Source organism: Coturnix japonica, chromosome 4 (genome assembly GCF_001577835.2).
Source record: "Coturnix japonica isolate 7356 chromosome 4, Coturnix japonica 2.1, whole genome shotgun sequence".
NCBI classification, from domain to species: Eukaryota; Metazoa; Chordata; class Aves; order Galliformes; family Phasianidae; genus Coturnix; species Coturnix japonica.
Genome location: NC_029519.1, coordinates 35371797 through 35390924, shown reverse-complemented (window position 1 = coordinate 35390924; position 19128 = coordinate 35371797). Strand labels below are relative to the sequence as shown.

Below are 19128 nucleotides of genomic sequence, written 5' to 3'. Positions count from 1 at the left end.
GGGAAGGGAAGGGAAGGGAAGGGAAGGGAAGGGAAGGGAAGGGAAGGGAAGGGAAGGGAAGGGAAGGGAAGGGAAGGCTCAAAACGGGAGTCCTACTAATTAAAATATGACTGTCAAAACTCCAGAAGTGATATTTGATCTCATTTCTTTTGGTACAGAAAATGCCACAGAGGCAAAGCCCAGCAATTACTTTACCTGTGGACAGGAAAAACTGACAGTGCATTCATATACTCAGATTCAAATCTCCAATCCAAATGAATTGCTAATAATAAAAACAAAGCACAGAGTCCCTTTTACATTGTTTTATCCTGTATAAAAGACAAACATTTGCGCACTGCAAGCCTCAAATGGATAAAAGCTACCATGAGAACTTATAAGCCATCTGCTAGCTTACTAATGAAGCCAGTAACTATTATTGTTTACAGTTGAACACCGGGGGTCATGCGTATTTGCTGTAATGAAAGAATCAATGCATCACCGCAGATGCTAAAAGAGAAGTTTCTTTTTTTTTTTTTTTTTCCAGACGGATAATTATAAATACAATAAAATAACAAATTAAAAAAAAATCTATTCGTATCCACAGAGAAATAGTGCTTGGCACACCACATGCAAAATGCAGCACTCTTCTGTTTTCTAGTAGTCTCTACTTGATAGACTCAGCTTACAGAAACAGAATGACAAAAGTTTCTCTTCAACACTAAACAAATAGCTGACCACCAAGGAATGCTTTGTCCCTAATTCTCTAATCTACCCAAACCTCCTGCATTATTTAATTGTTTGGTTCATCTGAGTGTAATGATGAAATGTGCATTAGCAAGCAGCTAGATATTTCTTATTGTTTCACTCTGTTTCTCTTGCCTGAAGAAGATGCTATGACACATGAAAATTTGGCTCAGTAGAGCTATTAAAAATGTCCTGAAGTTTCTTGGAGACAATTCATTTCTGGTTTACTGCTTAATCACTCAAAAAACGTACACAATAACATTAATTTCCAACATCCAGCAAAAATAAACAATGAAAACAATTTGGACATGTGTACCTTGTGAAATTCTTAAATTCACTGAAAACAAGCCATTCATTCTGAAGCCTCCTCAATGGCCTTTACATGATTTAAGAATGTATTTTAATTTAAAATATATATATATATCCTAAAGCCTATAAGGTAAGGGAGCTTACTTGCTTTGCTGAGTTGAAATACCGCAAATGACTCTTCAACAACCTCTGTAACCCTGGTGCATGGTGCAGCCTTCTTGCAGCTCATACTCTTCTTGTTCCACCTACAGCACATGAAGAAGTACTTATATACTGTGTGACCAAAACGCAGCATAACATCCTAGGAAAATGGTCTGGGGTAGACAGAAAAGCTGTACTATTGTAGGTACCAAATCAGTAAACAAGTTAGGAAGGAAAAGGGACAACATAAATTCCTCTTTTACTGTGATGCATGCAACAAGCTGTACCTATACTGGAGGCAGAAACAAAAGCAGCTGTTCATAGAATACTGAAAATATTTTCATATTGTGGCAGTGTGAATGGGAGCCTGCTGGAAACTGCAACCCTTTGCTGTGACCCCCACTTTGTTCATGAACCACAGGCACGTGGCCAGCTTTCAAGGCAAACCTGCTGTGTGGATCACCATGTAAGCATACCCCACGTGTGTTCCTTGGCTATGTTTGTGCCTGGGACACTGGGTGGTAGAAGGTGCCGACACCTGCTTTGCATCCATGACCTAGTTGCACTTCTCCAGAGAAAACTGCTGACAGAGCTGAGCGGTCACAGTATGAATGAGGATGAGGAGGATGAATGAGTTTCAGTTCCTACTGTGACAACGTTTCTGTCTTTGTGGATTTAAGTAAAAAATTTATATGTTTTAATTCTCTGTTTTGTAAAATGCCTGAGATAATACTTTCCCTAAAGAACATACAAACATATATGGATGTGTTTGCTTCCCCAAATTACAGGGGAGTTGCAAGAATTAATTAGTTAATGTTTGCAAAGTGCTTTGAAGGCAGAAAGCACTCTATAAATGCTAATTATTAAATCAAAGGTTTATCTGACTTTATTACTAAGCCACTAATAAAATAAGTTACATAGCATGTGCGGGCTGGAAAAGGCACTTTCACTGTCCAAAAGATATAAAGGTTTTAATTAGCAAATGTTTTGAAAGCGCTTTGCTGATGAAAAAAAACGCTAAATGTTAATAAAGGTTTTCCCTAATGAAAACAGTTACAAAATATGAACTCCTGGATGCTACTGTAAGTTCCGCATGTATCATTGAAAGTTTTGTCCCGCGAGAACAATCTTTTTATCTGAGGCACAATTTTTGTAATATTGATGAAAAAAATCGTGGTTATTGTGTCAAATAAATGTTCAGATGCAGCAAGAGATTAAAGGTATCATTCTTAGCAAAGAATAGCAAAACCTAATGTATTGTCAAATTATCCATACAAACACGTACCATTCTTTTTACTATTTAGCTTAAAATTGCATTTTGCTAAGCTTCCAAGCTTCTGCTACTTTACAAAGTTCAGCTCTTCCAAACACACATGCACACGTGTGACCTGTTATCCATGTGCTATCTGAAAATCTAAGCATGCAAACACATATGAATCTGTCACAGACGGGCAGTTAGAAAGGCTGAATTGTGAAACTTACTCCAGCCTTATGACATAAGGTGGTTTGAAAAGGAGTTTGAAAGTGCATAGATCCTGATATGCATGAAACCTGTTGCAATGTCTGCCTGAGTCAGTAGAAAACACGAAACCTTGAGCAACGAGAAAAGCTCTATTAAACCACTCTGCTGAAAGGGGAGAAGTGTGCCAGCATCCTTCCTGCCTAGCACCGTGCTGATGGCAGGAGGATGAGACTGCAATCAGTCAGGCCCACTCAGTGAAGTACTGCAGCCTGCCTGCCAAGGCAGAAGCTGCCCATTTCCACAGCCCAAGAGATGAAATACTGAGTTCTGCCCCTAATGCTTCCAGCTGAAAAGAAAGCTCCAGGTGCTGCTCCTCCAGAAACCAAGGTGTCTGCTGCTTTGCAGTGTCACAGATCGGTGGCTCCAAAAGGTCCCTCTGAAATCCCAGAGCAGGGGAAACAATATGTGTTCATTAATGTGAACCATAAAGCTCAATTTCATGGGGCAGGAAAACATCCAGAAGATGATTTGTTAGAGAAAGGGGTTGTGCCCTTTTCTGTACTCTCTTCCAAGCTGCCTGGATGAATCAGAGCAGCAGCAGAAGTGATAATCCTTCATCACTGCATCTACTTGTCAGGCTGTCCTGAAGGAATGAGAAGCAAGATTTTTGGGAAGGTGGGAGGGAGGGAGGGCTCAGGGGAAGGAAGGGCTGCCTGGAAATAGACAGGAAATGAAGAGTGCTCAACAGATTTGGTAAAATATCAAATGAGTCTTTAGCAGAAGAAATTTAAGAATACTGATATTCTCTAACCAGCTTTTTTGGTAAGTTTTCTTGGTTTGCTAAATTACTTTATAGAAATACAATTATTTTAGTCCTACAAAACAGCTGCAGACTAACTAATAAAAGGATAGTCCAAATTATTTTGCAGTTAGTCTAAAACTTCGTACAGTGAAAAGCATCAAGATTACAATTGCATCTAACAATCAGTGTCGATTAGATCCCGGCGCTTATCAGGAGAAGAAAGGTTTTGCGTTGTGATCCCCTGGCACTGATAGCATTTGGCACGGAGGAGTCACAATAAGGATTTTAAATAACTGGACTTAAAAAGGACTTCCCTTGGTGCTGCAAAGGCATCAGCTGTCAGGTAATGTTGGAGAGGAAACAGAAAGTTTTGATGTACTTGTTATTTTCTGTCTCTCATCCATCACTCTTTGGCTAAGTTCAAGGTATCTGGGTTGGCTTGGGTGGGGTTTTTTTTGGCTATTTCTTAGTTTTCTGCAGGTTCATCAGTTCATTTTTGACATTGCTTCCAAAAATCTGACGCGGCACAACATCATAATTATTCTGTCGGGGTGATTTGGTGTATTTGAGCATAAGAATCTTTGGTAAATAAAGTGAAGGGATAAAAAAGAATTTTAGCTCTGCAGTCTGGTTTAAGGCCTTTGATTTTACTTTGATTTAGAAATGTCATGGTTCACTGAAAGCTTACCAGAGTGAGTTTAATGGATTAGAATATGTTATTAAAATGAGATTGCAAGCGAACTGTATTCCACAGATGTGGAATACTGAGAAGGGAGATTAAACAAGCTGACTTCCAAGAGGCCTCCGCTGCATTAAAAGGCAGTGTACATTACGTTCTCTTTCATGGGTTATAGGATGAAGGACATGAGTAGCACTAGAGGTTCACTACAGCAGGCAGTGTTCTGAAGCCATCAGCTTTTTCCTGTACCTTTCTTCATTTACACTGAGACACAGAAACAGATTTCTTAGAGATATATGCAGAAAAGTGTTAATATTTGATGTGGTGTTACAGACATATAAAATCTGCATATGTGCTTCTGAGAATCTCTTATGTTCTTTTTCAGATTCTTTTGGTTTTTTTTCTTAAACAAGATTTCCTTCAGGGATTTTTTTGACTCAGTGAAATCTCTTTGAATAAGTAACTCTTTAACTCCTTCTCCCCTGCCCCAGCATATGTCTTTTCCTCTTGCTAAACAAAAAGTTTGCATTAGTTTGTTCAAGACCTATGAAAATAACCTAGGACTTCAGAAATATACATTTTTACTGGTGCAACCTTTGCTTTCTCTTAACAGTATCTCCAATAATGTAATTAGTGGTTAAGTATAACCCTAGAACAGTTCCTTCCCTGTAACTAGTGTAGAAAGAACATGGATTTTAGGCCTTAGTTTCACATGATGTCCTCCAATACCTACTTAAGCAGCTTAGTACTCCTGAGCATCACAGTAAGCCTTCCTGGGACCTGAAATGTTGTGGCATATGGTAAAGAGATCTATCGGAAAGAACAAGTTCTGGTGGTAAGTCCCAATGGAGGGGAGCTCATTGGATGCACAGAACAACCTGAAGCATGGGCTGGGCACGAGGATGGCAAAGAGAATGTCAACTTTTGCAGCTCTTACAGGAGCTGCTGGTGTGGCAATCATGCATTTGTTCTGCTGCTAGTCCATGGAAGGATTTACAGCACACTCACCCGCACTTGGAGCTTTCCCCAACTAAAACACAGGAGGCTCCCTTTGAACATCAGACAGTACTTTTTCACTGAAAGCATGATCAAACTCTGGCACAGGCTGCCCACAGTAGTGGTGGGATCTTCAGCCTATCAAAACCACTCAGACATGGTCCTGGGCAACTGGCTGTAGGTGTTCTGGCTTGGGCAGGGGAATGGGACCATATGACCTCCTTAAGCTTCTTCCAACCTCATTTATTCCATGGTTCTGTGATTCTTCAGGAGTAAGCATCAGCTATATATCCTTTGGCTTTCCATTCACAGCTTTACAGAACAGCTGATTATCAGCAACAACTCTGACATTTCAGTCTGAGGATTACATTTTAATACTTAAATTTTGCAGACTTTGCTTAGCTTTGAATTACTTTCTTTGAATTATTCTTCAGTATAATTTTATATTCCTGGAAATTATTTCTTTATTAGTGCATTTCAGTTGTGAAAATACAAGTACAGCTAACCATAACTTATGCTTTTCTTATGCTGCTTCACCAAGAAATTTAAAGAAGAACTGGAAGAATAGTGTCATATCTTATATGTGGACATAGGTATTTCAACATATGCTTCACCATGTGGGCTTTGTGACTTTTATACACATTTTACTTGGGAATGAGCTGCTAAATAAAAGGATTTTTTGTATGAATTACAGTCTCTTCTTCATGACAAGAAAGTGTATCCCAACCATTTCTGAGACCATGCATTGAAATAATAAAAATGAGATGGTGCAATTTGACAGATTCAGCTCAGGAGCTGAAAACATCCCATGTTCTGATCCCTGATCTATTTCATTTAGGTATTTTTTACTCCATTAAGCCACTTAGCACATCTCTTTTCATATGTCCACCACAAAATGAACATAATAATAGAATTTTCATTGAGATTCTGGGTTTTGAATAACCAGACTAGAATGAAAAATGCCTTGGGATGATTAGTACAATTCAACACCACCTCTAGCAGCCCAGCAGTGCTGAATTTTGCTACTGATGCAACAGTCCCATTCCTACTATACATTTGCACAGGTTCTTAGGTTTTGTTTTTGTAGCACAACACTTAGGCTCTGTTAGCAATCAGATAGAACTGGGGTTTGTTTGTTGTCTGCCAGGATAAGAATCAAACTACTTTGTGCCCCAATGAGGTAATTGAGGTTTTTGCATTGAGGAGAAAGAAGAGATGGGAAGCAGGTAGAAAACATGCATTTCTTTTTCATATTGCAGTTTGGAGGGTTCATACTTCTTCTGTGTTTCAAATAGTATATTTCATTTGTTAGAAAAAAGGGCTCCTTAAGCTTCTTCATCAGTCAGAAGATCTTTTTTTGATTATGCAAGATTTAAACATTCAGGCAATTAGCCTAATCTACTTCATTTACTACACCGTGTTTCTGAAAGTACACGGATGATACAGAAGAGGATCATACTTCAGAATGTCACTGATAAGACATTCCTTTTTTGTATTTCATCCATTGCCTCCTTCAGATACAACACAGCAGACATATACAGGTGCTGCCTTCTGGCTATGGTGGGAGCACAGTCCTTGCACCAGCACAGGGGTCTGTTAAAAATGTTATCTCTATAAATCTGTGCACTACTTGGAGTGTCTTAAATACTTGAAGAAATTCATCGCTGTTCTCTACCAAAAGGTGTTATTAAGAAACTTTCATTCTTCTCTCTGTACAGAAAAGTGGAATCCCTTCATTGCTGGTCAATTTCCATCTTACACCTCACCAAAAGAGAACACCAGGCTCTTGTGCTGACCAGATGTGCCTTTGGGTTCCCCAAAGCCATTAGATAGAAGTAAATAAACAGTGCAATTCCTCAGCTATAACAAAACGCAGGCAAGTTAAATTTGTGTCCACTAGAATGAGAAATACCATTAAAAAATCCAAAACATTAAGATTGTCTTTATAGCAGATGTAACATGGAGTGCACATACCAAGACTGCAACAAAAAACCATCTGCAAATACACCTCAAAGGCTAATTTGAACTTCAAGCATAGTGGTCTAGGAACAACCAAAATTCTCCATCACCTTTTTATTTTACCTACAAAAATATCAACGGTGCTAATCACAGTTAACAAAACTGAAAGCTGAATTAGTTTAATGAGTAGTTTGGGCTGAATTGTAGATGATTTTTACTTTGAAAGTGTTATTCACATTTCCATAGTTAAGCCTGAAGCGATACTATTACCTTGTTATTTCCACTCCACCTACCCTAACTTTTTAATCAGAATAACAATCAGTTAAAACTGTTCTGTGCACTTGTTTCCAGATTGATGGGGCTGTAACTGTCTTCAAGGACTCAAAATGTGTAATTTCTGATTATTTTCTTTTATATATGCCTGAAGGAAAAACAAAGCCAACATTTTGAAAAAGTCTATACATATACATGTATATTTATATCTCTATTTGAAGAAGATTCTGGTATGGTCTTATTCATTAACCCTCTGGAAAGTCTATGTAGGACATCCTATCTTAGCACTGCACTGACTTCTTGAACATCAGTGGAATGAGCAGGCTTTGGAGTAAAGAGGAAAGCAGAACGAGAGTCAGTATTATCAAAGCTGTTCACTGGCTTCATTGCTTCATACATTCAGCTAGAAATGGTATCAAAGACCTTTTACTGTCAGCCGTACCCATGCACCAGGAGCTGACAGTAGGAAAAGTAGCACTCTTCCTCCTTTGCTTTCCTTCCCTTGTGCACAGTTTTACTTCACAGGACTTTAAAAACAGTTTTTAAAACTAAGAATCTCCAGGCACGATGGAGTCCTACTTGGTTGGGTTTTTTTGTTTGTTTTGGAGTTGGTTTTGGTTTTTCTTGAAGATTTGGCTGTCTTAGATAAAAACCGCCGTGCTTATAAATAAGCCAATATCCATAATGCTGAGAATATTCACAGTTCTACAATAACCGCGTGTCAGGGAAGTCATACTGGCTGTCCAGATTGGTTTGTATAGTATTTAAGTGACTAAAAAATAAATAGCAGCATAAACAATACGCATATATTCAAGCATTTCTCAGATTTTTTAGAGATTCATTAATTCCGACAGCATATTCCGTAATTTATTCTGCATTCAAATGCTGTTTGAAAGCACTGGAGACTGAACTATAATGCAGCTTTTCAGGGAGACAGCTACAGCTCTGGATGCTGAACCATTTGTGGCTATTATGAATGAGAACTGTAACGACTGGAAATTTCTTCAGGGACATCACTTTAGTGGATGATCAAACTAAGGATCGGTAACTAGCAGCTGGTTCCAGAGAAAATAATAACCTCAGTAGCTTTTCTCTCAATTTACATAACAAAAAACATTACTGATAAACTAAAACAGAAATCCAGCTTATCATGTCTCACAATTGTCTCATGTACTTTCTCACTGTAGGATGACACTTAAAAGCAAGTTTATAAAATTAGACTCTTGAAAGTGATAGAAGTTTTAATAGATAGTAAAAGAACTTCTTCACTCTGGTGAAAAACAAGGCTGGACATTATAAACCAGTCAGCTGACTGAAACATAATACTCTCAATGAAAATAAATGAGTCTGGCACTTTAGTAGGCAATGATCCTGTTACTTTCTGTAGCTGAACTCTTATGGAGATGCAGAGGCTTGCACACATCAGTTCTTCTCCAGTGTTAACCACCAGGGCCTTACTTGAAGTATGTACTTTCATTACACATTGCCTTAATTCAGCAGATGTGAAAATAAAATCGTCAAGAGAGTCTGAAGGTGAACCAGCAGGTGTTTTTGGGAGGCATACAGCTATTTACAGAGATGGAACAGCAGATTAGTATTACAGAATAAAATGATTAGAATGACTAAGATAGCAAATGTCTTCACCAGATCAACAATTAGCTAAATTAAGATCATATCTCCTTTCTATTTTTCTTCTGTTTAGGAGCAGATCCAACAATGAGATTTGGATGCCTGTAAATCAATCGCTGCAACACCTAATGGTTGGGTGTTTGGCCTCTGAAGTGGAATCCAAAACCCTGTTGGGCGCTGCATCAGCCTGGTGCTTAGTAAGCACAAATTGTGTCAGGAGAATAATCCATAGAACTGAGTACTAAGCTGTAGAAGGATAGGGGAAAATAAATAAATAAAGAAGCAAACCATCAACAACAAACCCACAGGTCTGGATTCCAAACCTTCTTTCCCACAAAAACTTTGTGTTATTCAATCCAGGAAAGTATAAAGAAAACGATCTAGAAAGCAGGGAGCAAACCCTGGGCTCCTCAGGAGTCCCAGTTATCAAACAGCAGTCATATTCCCCCTCTGTAGTTCCACTTCTTAAGCCAAACCCTGGGGATCAGATGCACAAACTAATTACCAGAGCTCATCAGGTTACCTTCTATCAGCCGAGCCATGGCAACCTGCCTCACTACCGCCGTAATTCACACCTGGCTTCTCAATGCAACGTGCGCGGGCTGCCTTTCAGGCCAGAAGGGCACCTGTTAAAAAAAAAAACAAAAAAAAACCCACAAAACCAAACGATCGAAAAGTTTAAAGTCTTCTCGGAGTTCAAGAGAAAAAGCTCAAAATTAAAGTGAAAGGGAAAACCAGGCTGTTTTAAGCACCGAGGTCTTTCTACCAACCCTCGAGTCTTAGCGGGGTTTTAGAGCGAGTTCAGAGGAGCGCACTGAGAAACGCACTGACACAGCCCGGGGACACAGCCGCCCTCCCGCTCCGCTCCTCTCAGCTCAGCGCCCGCACTGGAGCGCCCCGAGGGCCGCGGGCTGCGCCACCTGACGGCGCCTCGGGGACAAAGGGAACGCCGGGCGCACCTCGCCGCCCCCGCTCCGCTCTCCCCTTCCTCTCGTAGGCAGCTCCCGCGGTCAGCCCCAGGCCCTGCCTCGGCCCTTCTGCTCCCGCCCCCGTTTCCTCCGCCAACTTGTTCGTGCCTTTTCCGCGACCCCGCCCGGGTCTGGGTTTCCCCCCGTCCCGCGGGCGCGGTGTGGGGGCAGCGCCGGCAGGGTTAACCCTGAGGAATGCGGCGGGAGGAATGTGCATGCAGATGAGGTGGATGCTAATCTCATGCTAATGAGCGGCGGCCGCAGCCGCCCGGGGCTCAGCCGGGCTCCCCGCGCACAGACGGCAGCTGGGCTCCGCCGGGATCCCTGACCTGGGCTGCCGCCCGCCCGCCCGCGGCAGCCCCGGCACGGTGGGCCGAGAGCCGGCGTTGGAGGAGCTGCTCCCCGGGCTGCCGCCAGCGTCGTCCTCCGGCTCCGGGCCGGGCTCGGCTGCGGGGCCCCCTCCGCGTCCCCTCGGCTCGGGTGGGGGCTTTTCCCGCTTCCCTTCTTTCTTTCCGTCCCTATGGAGCAGCCGCCCCCGCCGGCCGACCATGCCTAGGAAAGCGGGGAATGGGCAGCTCCCCTTACCCGATGGCTGGGAGGAGGCGAGGGATTACGACGGCAAAGTCTTTTACATCGACCACAACACCAAGCAGACCAGCTGGATCGACCCCAGGGACAGGTGGGTGCGAGGCGGGGGCTGCAGCGGGGTGCTGCCGGCCTGAGGCCGCGGAGCCCGGGACAAAAGGCGCCGAGGGCGACCGAGCCGCCCAACAGGTACAAAAGTTGGCCGAGCGGCCGGCCGCCATCCCGCCCCCCGCCCCGAGCACGGAGCCGACTCGGTGCGGCACCACGGGCCTCCAGCCCGGCCGTCCCGGCGCGAGGAGCACGGCGCGGCCGGGGGAGCAGCTGCAGGCCTCGCGTGCCCGCTAGGCCTCGGCACGGCTCAGCACCCCGCCAGCCGCAGCCTCCTCCGGCTCTGAGGGCTGAAACGGGCAAAACTCGCCTCCAAAACGCTCTGCTGAGCGGCGTGGGCAACTCGCGTGTTGCGAGCGGGAGAGTCATCGGGGCAGCTCTTCCAGCTGGGGAGAGGCGGTGGCCTTCGGTCCTGCCCCGCTCACCGTGCGGGGAAACGCCCGGGTACCTGCCTCGAGTTGTGAGGCAGCGCTCCTGGAAAGTAATGGGAAGAGAGAACTTTGTGTATATATCCACGTTGTTTCCGCACTGTGTGTAACGTGATGTTGAAAACGGTCCATTCGAGTTATCAGAAACTTGCAGAAGGAGTTATGAACGCGTGGAACAAGCTGTCCTGCATTATAAATGAGAGCCCGGGTTTGTGTTTCTCAGAGGCTGGAGCTGCCCTGGGCTCGCAGTGCGGAGCGCTGACAAGCAGCACACGCTGCACAGGCCCGCTCCACTCTCACACTTGTTGCAGCAGCAAATTCCAGCCAGGGTGAACTTCGTGCTTAACGTGCTTTCAAGTGCAAAGGAATTCAAATGCCTTGTAAATATTAGTGAGGTGGTAAAGTGTACGGGACGGTGTTGTTAATTACACCTGTGATAAATGGGCCTTTTTGAGTCATTGATTTTTATTTTTTTACAGCGGACAATAAAAAAGTTCTGTCTTTCCCATCTCTAGAAGTAGTGTATTTAAGGAGTCACTCGGTGGTAGACTTTGAATTTCTCTTTGCAAAGCAGATGGTGAGGCGGTGTAATCAAGGTGAAGCAAAAAGTGACATTTGAGGACCTACTTGTTACAATTGCGCCTCAGGAATATACTAATTTAGAATTATATTCTTTGTGTTCTCTGGCCCTGAAGAGTTCAAGGATACACATACTTGGCGGTAACATTTGAGTCTTTGCTGTCATTAGTAGACTATACAGCTAAGGGAGTAGCAGTGCACTGCTTGCCATCCTGTAGGTACGGGATAAGTGTTGTTCCATTAATACATTGATTACAGGTGAAGGAGAAATTGAATCCTGAGACTCGATGGTCTGTCATGAGAACTGAGGAAGTAAAGACCTTCTTGAGAGAGTGCGGTGTTTGAAATAACTGCTTTCACTCTTCACTCATGGAAAACAAGCAGAGGGATTTTGTGCTATGGAATTCCTAACTTAATGTACATGGCTCAGCCGTGGAGCTGAATCGCCCTCACAGGAAACTGACAAGCACATTTAATCTGCAGTTTACATTACCTGTATTTACAGTATCTGTATTTACAATCTGTTTGTATTGGTGGCCTGGCCTCGAGATGGCTTTGCTTGAGAGTCCTTTCTGTTTCCCAGGTATTTAGAAAATGTGTATTCTGAAACCATACAAACATAATGAAGGCTCCATGTCAGTAAAACTGACATGTGATCTTCCAGGTTTGTCAGTACAGTACAATCTAGATTTGCCTTGTTACTGCAGCTCACCTTAACTTGTCAAAGCGGAGGTAATGCATCCTACAGAAGGTCTGAGGTCTGACGCTTCAGGGCTTTGATTTCAACTTCATTCTGTGATGGAGGTTAAAAAGTTTTCATAAAGTACTTGTGGACCCAAAGTCCTTCATTTCTACAGCAAGTGTAGAAGCAGTGTGGTATTGTTGTATTGACTTTTTTTTTTTCTTCTGCTTTTGTGGTACAGCATCCCCTGGATATTTTTATACAGAAATGTCTTACATGATGTTTCAAGATCCTTTTTAATCCACTTTGATTTAGAAAGTACTAGCCTCCAGTATTCATACAATGAGACTTGTGCCGTGTGTCTGTGGGCCAGCAGGTGTATTTGGGAACAGCTGGGAGTCTCAGTGTTACTGGTATGAAATAGTCTAGAAATAAACTGAAAGACAAAATGCCATATTCCAAAGTTTAATGGAACAATTTGTGATTTTTATTATTATTATTTTTAATTTACCCTACTTTTTTCATCTGCTTTTTTAGACCTTCTGATAGTGCGTGTTACTATATGTATGGTTTAGGTCTGTTACTATAATATCTTATGTATAACAGGAAGAAAATCTCACATCAGCTTCAACCTTGAGGCTCAGTTCTTGTTTTTGCCCTCTCTGAGTAACCCCACTGACATTAGAGTAGCTCACACTTGCAAGGGCAAAAGTGATTTGACTTGTGTGTTTCTAGGAGTGCTGTGTTGGTTATTGGAATTGCTCTGTTCTGCGTTTTTTTAATGTTTTGTTTCTCTGTTCAACAGTGATTGCTCTCTGCAAACTCTTAGGTTACCGTATGGAAGGCTGATGGTTGAAAGGGGAGGGAACTTGAGGTGTAAGTTTGAGGAAGAGGAGACAGAACAGTGAGAATGTGGGAGTTGTAGCAGCTTTTTCACTGACTAAATATATGGGTGTTATTGCTCCTCGCGTCTTGCTTTCTGCATAGTAAATAGTCTGTGCTTCACTACTCACCGTCACTGACATAAAATACATTGCTACATTGATGTCTTTTCTAAAATGAATTCCGCATCACAAATTCTGCACTTGCAACAGGTCTTTATTTAAATGCTTGTCTGCACTCACATCAAAGTGGCAAGGAATGAGCTGCAATGGAAAAAAAGAAACAGCACTTTCTTTCTGCCTCTGCTTCTCTTTCTGCTGGGAAGGAGCAGCTTCCAATACATGGATGTATTTAAAATCATTCATGGTATGCTTGTCCGAGAGTGTCTCTAGGGGACTCGCTAACTCTGTAACCAAGGCAGTGCGTGAGAAACATTGGATGAGCAGAAAGCAGACAGCTTTGCTGCTTGTGCACTGTAAGAGTTTTCTTAGTGCTGACGAGGACAGGTAATGATGTTTCTATTGCTGCTTTCATCTTCCAGGGAGCTGAAAACTACTGTTTCTGTCATGGGTTTCAGTTACTGGGGTAGGAGTTGTCTGTCCAAATCAGAGCTTCAGTAGTTGCCTGTAGTTAAATGCTGTGTCCTCTTCCCTTAGAGAAGGACGCTTTGTTACTTCATGTTTCACCGGAGCTTGCTTTCTCCACTCTGTTGAGCATCAGAAGCTGTGAGAAGGGATGGTGTTGAGGTTGAAATCACTTGAGAAGGGTTGATCTTAATTCCATTTTGAGTACAAATCCTAACACTTCTGATGTAAGGTACAGTTGAGGTGTCCCACTTGTGCAGCTGTGTGGTGGGATCAGATCATGTCTTTTTTTCCCTCACTTGTAATTCCCAGTGTCTTTTCCTGCCTTATTTCAGCCTGTGGTATCATCTGCTTAACTCCACGTAACTTATTCATGCCTGCTTGTCTGTCCAGGAATGTGCATATTCCATGTGAAACTGTCTGGTATCTCATTCCAGTTTCAATGACAGGTTGGGAACTGTTTTTATTTAATTGATGTATATTCATTCAAAATAAAACCTGTGATGCAAGTTCTGAACTCGCAATGAGAGACTAGCGGTGTCTGAACTTCTGACACCCTCATTTGTTTATCCCGTGTAAAGCAGAATTCCAGTGCTGCAGTGCTAATGGAGCTGCGATAGCATCAGGCAGCGCTGAAATACGTAGTGGTTGGGTGTGTGGGTTTTTTAACCAGTCTGTCATTGGATTGGGGTTACATGTTGATTTTAGTGTTAGTGAAAATGGTACAGTAACTCATAACACCTCTTCTCTGGGTGCAATAGGGCTGCTCTGTATCTTTCGTCTCAGAGCATGTACAGTGAACAAGTCAGGAAATGCTGCAGAGTATTTGCTTATGTGTTTAAAGTATGTACTGCTGCTGGAGCCAAGGACTGTGACCTGTTACGTAAAATGGGGCAAGTGGTCTAGACTGTGGTTTACCCAGACCCACGTCTGTAGTGCTTGCCTACTACAGCTACTTCGATTCAAACCTATCTTGACTTACAGTGTAATATTACAGTAGTTCTCATGCACAATGTAAGACAGTTAATGAGAAACTGTACACAAGGAGGAAAATAGACCCTCAAATGGAGCTGAGCTGATTACTAGAGATGTTTTCCTCTTGCAGTGTGGTTAAACAAAGGAGCCCTTCAGAGCTACCTTATTTTATCAGAGAATGGAAACTGACTTTCCTTCACAGCCATTACTTTGAAGTAAATTTTCATTGTATGGATAGAGTTCTGTATAGTGATCGAATAGTACAAGTTACTTACAACTAAAAGTATTTGCTCAGGCTATGTTAGTTCTTGTCTTATTCCAATTAAATAGCTTGTGTTCAAGCCTTTGGTGAAAATTCATTGCTTAGGAATGTTACTAAGATTATAATTATGAATAAGAAAAGAGGATTCCCTGTTTTCATTTACTAAAATTTATAGTGAATGGGTGACAAGTTGAATCCCATTAAATGGGTTTTGTTGTTGTCGACACTCTGAAATCCAGAAATTGTTACAGATTTCACTATTTTTTATTTCATACGCATGACTAAAAATCAGAATAATACCCCGCCAGTAATGGAAGACCAGCATATGGTACTGCCATGGTGACACGTCTTCAGACAGATGTAAATGGAAACAATGCTGAGATTCTAGAACTGCTGTGTCATGAAAGTCTTGATTAGAGCAGCCTGCATAAGAAGTGGGAGAAGTTTGCAGAGGGGTAATGCATCCCACTGTCTGGACTGTTATGATTCTGGTTACTTGCCCCTGTCTTGCCAACCAGTGGTAAATTAGGGGATAAACAGTGAACTTGGAGTTGATTAGACTGAAATGAAACCCCTGTTTTTACCAGTGTTATTTCCAGTAGGATCAGCTTTAGTTGTCACTGAAAGAAAACTGGTGCTGCTGTGAGGAAGGAGACAGGCCCAGAGATGGGAGAGCACACCTGCAGAGCTCAAAATGCAGATAGATCAACTCCACCAGCCATGGAACTGTGTTCTTAACATCTGCTCCTTCTGAGTTTCTCCATTGGTTTCAGCGTGTGTTTGTGTTCAGCTTTGCTGCAAAGCAGCAACGCAGCTGTCACAGGGCTTGATCCTAAGCATCTTTTCTGTTAGTAAGAATTCATTACTACACAAACTTCTTAGTGATTGTTTTAATGTTTGTTGCTGTAAAACTCTAGAAGCCAAAAGAAACTTTCACCGCATGGTTCCAGAATTAGATTCCGTGTTGTGTCTGTGTTGACAATGTGCTTATGAATGGCTGATTTTTACTGTGTATGAAAGTAGATTAGAAACTCTGACCATACTACATTTTATTTTAATTGCTCATAAAATGTGTTTTAAGCTCAAATGTGAAGTATCTTGCCCTGCAAACAGTCTCTTACAGTAAAAATAGGCAGAATGATGATGTAACTCCAGGCTTTGAGTGTTTTACTGGGTGAAGCAAGTGAACGCTCATCTTCAGTGATGCATTTGAGAGTTGTCTCTGTGGACAAATTGACTTGTCTTTCTTTTGGAAGAAGCAGCTGTGGGCTCAAAATTGGACTGATAGAGAAATTATGGTTGTCCTTTTGTTGCTTTTTTTGCAGGGTTTTTCTTTTTTATGCTTTTATTCTATTTTGTTTGGAAGTAGCAGATTTTGAGCTTTGCTGAACGCTCTTCCAGTGAAGTTTTCTGTATTAAACAGTCATTAGCGGTGAAGTTCCTACCTGATGAAGTCAATCTCTGGCTCTTGCTTTCTAAAAGGATAACAGAGAGCCTGAGGGACAGTTGTTTTGATTGTTTGTGGTTCTGTGCTGGAGGCAGTATGTGAGTGATATGGAGTATTCTGCCAACTGAAAGAGTCGTTTGCATCTCACAGAACAAGATCCGATGCTCTCCTTTGAACTTCAGTGCTGTTTGTACTTGAAGAAAGGCACTTTTATCTCATCAGCTCTGAGTACTTATTGTATTCAAAGTAATTGTTTGTATGCATAAAACACATATTGTCTTGGGAAAGCCAACTCCAGTTTGTGCGAACTTGCCGCTGTGCAGTACCACAGGTTGGACCTGCCTTGGTGTATCTGCGCTGGTTTTCTCTACTTGTTAAATCTAACTCTAGTCTTCATTGGAAAAGCAGAACAACTGTACTGGGATGCCTTCCATAATACACAAGTTGTTCTTAAAATCAAGATGTCGAGGTCTAGATATGTCAAACCTGTTTTTACTTTCAGTATCGGGAAAAGATTTAGAAGAATGTCTATTTTCAACTAAGGTCCTGCTGGAACGTTCTCAGTTGTGCATTAGCGGCTTCCTGGTGTTGTTAATTAAGGAAGAGCACTTTACACACCTCTTGTTTCTTTTGAAAGTATATTCAAGTGCTAAACTGTACTCCTGACCAGATGTGCATATGGAATGGCCTGCAGCTATGGCTGGTGAAGAATGATGACTGATTCAGTGCCACACCCTTTGCTCTGAAGAGCTTGCCTCCATTGGATGCCTGAGATTGTTTGACAGGGCTGCAAGCATCTCTAATCATATGACAGATGGTCTGTTTGATATTCTGCAGGTGGTGCATGAGCTCATGGTACCACATATCAGTAAGTACATCCAGCACACAATGAGCGGCACCTGCCTTTTAGCCGTGTGACGGCTGTGTCTTGGTCACACCTTGTCAAGGAGCAGGATTGGACCAGAGCACTGCTGTCCTCTGTCCTACAGTTCTGTGGCAGTGGTTTTGTTCCAATTGTGCTGTAGAGGAGCACTTGCTATGGAGGGGAGGTTTTAGTGCAGTGGGGCTGAATGAGAGAGGCAATATTTGAAAGTTTGGGTTTGGTTTGAAAGGACATTGGTGGAAGTGGGGCATGTAACGCCCACTGGATTCTATTACATCTCTGAAGCTGTCTGGGATTACTATTGCTTGTAAAGCCTCTTTGACCTTTATTGTCTTCTGTGTTTTCATCAAAGATGTACATGATACAAATTCTGTTGTGAATTAAACTGCATTCCTACAGGGAGATCGTCATACAGGTGTACTACCTGCTTTTTTTGTCAAATGTGTGCTGTCCATTTGATTTCAGTTTTATAACAATTTGAATTACACTGTGTTCAGTCTCAGGCGTTGTCACGTATCCGTGTTTCCTTGGCACAGCACTGAACTGTGTAATATGGTGCGTGTATGTATGTTTTTCTGTATTGACTGATTTTGGTTGACTTTACATTTTCAGTTATGGACAGTTTTATTGTTTGCAGGATCTGACTTCAATGCTCAGTGTTCTTTTGTTGTTGTTGTTGAGACTTGCAGTAGAAAGTGTGAAGACTTGTGCCCTCCTTCCCCTCTCCTTTTTGTTTTGCTTCTTTTAGTTTAGTCACAGTTACACAGTGGTGAGAGATTGTAGTTGGGAGTGCTGCGGCCTTTTCTCAAAGAGAGATTTGCAAAATCAGCTGTGATGTGAGCTGAAGGCACGCAGCAGGTCGGTACTGCATTCCAGAGTGCACAGTGATAAACTGCCACAACTGGAACTGGAATGTCCACAGGGTTGGGGAGAGAGAGAAAAAGAACCAAATACTGCTCTGATGCTGCAGCCTCTGAATGGCTGACATGAATTTTGTTCCTTTAAAGTAAAAAAATAAAGTAAAATAAATCATCACGTTTCTTTTTGTATATGGGGTTGGAATGTAGATCTTTAGAGAAGCACTGGATTCTGCTGTGTTGCAGCATCTGTTTTTCTGTGTGGTAGAAGTTTGGCTGAAGTTTTTCCCATTTCCCATTTGCTTTTAGCAGTCATCAGCTTTGCTCTGTAGCAGGCCAAGGTGGTGTTCTGGTGGGTTCCTGCATCAGGAGGGATTCTTGGCAATGGAATGACTGCAGATTGAACTTACGTTTTCCTGAAACATCGAGTAGTAAATGATTGTAAGTGTATGCAATTCTAGATAGCAATCTGGCAAGGAGTAAAGACCTTTTTCATCATGTTGCAGTGTTTGGAATGAACTGTTAGTACATTTACAATCATTCTGGTAACTTGTAGAATGCTATGGGTGTGAATAAGCATCTGAGACTTCTGTAGGACATTCCTGAAATAGTGTTCAAATGACCAGAGAAATTATGGGATGCAGCAAAGCACAAAACGCTGTATGCCTTCTACTCAGGCTCTTGCTGTCAGTGCTTGGATGCTGCACTAAGTAAGGCTTAATATGTGGGAACTTAGGTATTAAACATGTTTTCTTCAAGTTTCTGAGCTTCAGATGTTCTTTTGTTGTTTGTTTGTTTGCTTTTTCTGGTTGTTATTCCCCGTGCTCTATTTTTATATCTGCTCTTTCAGAGGAAGATTTTTCTCATCTTAAGTTTGAAGTTCATTAAGAGATCGTTCTTAATTAATCAGACTGC

General features: G+C 42.0%; 1 protein-coding gene and 1 long non-coding RNA gene across 4 annotated transcripts in view; one reads left to right on the top strand and one right to left on the bottom strand.

The window, feature by feature from the left end:
* Nucleotides 1–9921, bottom strand: part of LOC107313291 — a 23944-nt gene extending 14023 nt beyond the window's left edge. Inside the window, exons 1-3 of one of the 2 annotated variants that reach the window (XR_001554903.1) lie at nt 9744–9921; nt 9497–9599; nt 1177–1277 (exon numbers count right to left, since the gene is read on the bottom strand). This is a non-coding gene — a long non-coding RNA (uncharacterized LOC107313291). The remainder of the gene's footprint in view (nt 1–1176; nt 1278–9496; nt 9600–9743) is intronic. The other variant, XR_001554904.2, reaches the window with a different exon arrangement.
* A 36-nt stretch (nt 9922–9957) lies between these two features.
* The window catches only part of WWC2 (WW and C2 domain containing 2), an 84508-nt gene continuing 75337 nt past the window's right edge, over nt 9958–19128 (top strand). The window contains exon 1 of one of the 2 annotated variants that reach the window (XR_001554899.2): nt 9958–10620. Coding sequence is in view for 1 of the 2 variants with exons in the window: in XM_015861415.2 (XP_015716901.1) it covers nt 10490–10620 (131 nt within the window). In the remaining variant the exon portion in view is untranslated. The remainder of the gene's footprint in view (nt 10621–19128) is intronic. The other variant, XM_015861415.2, reaches the window with a different exon arrangement.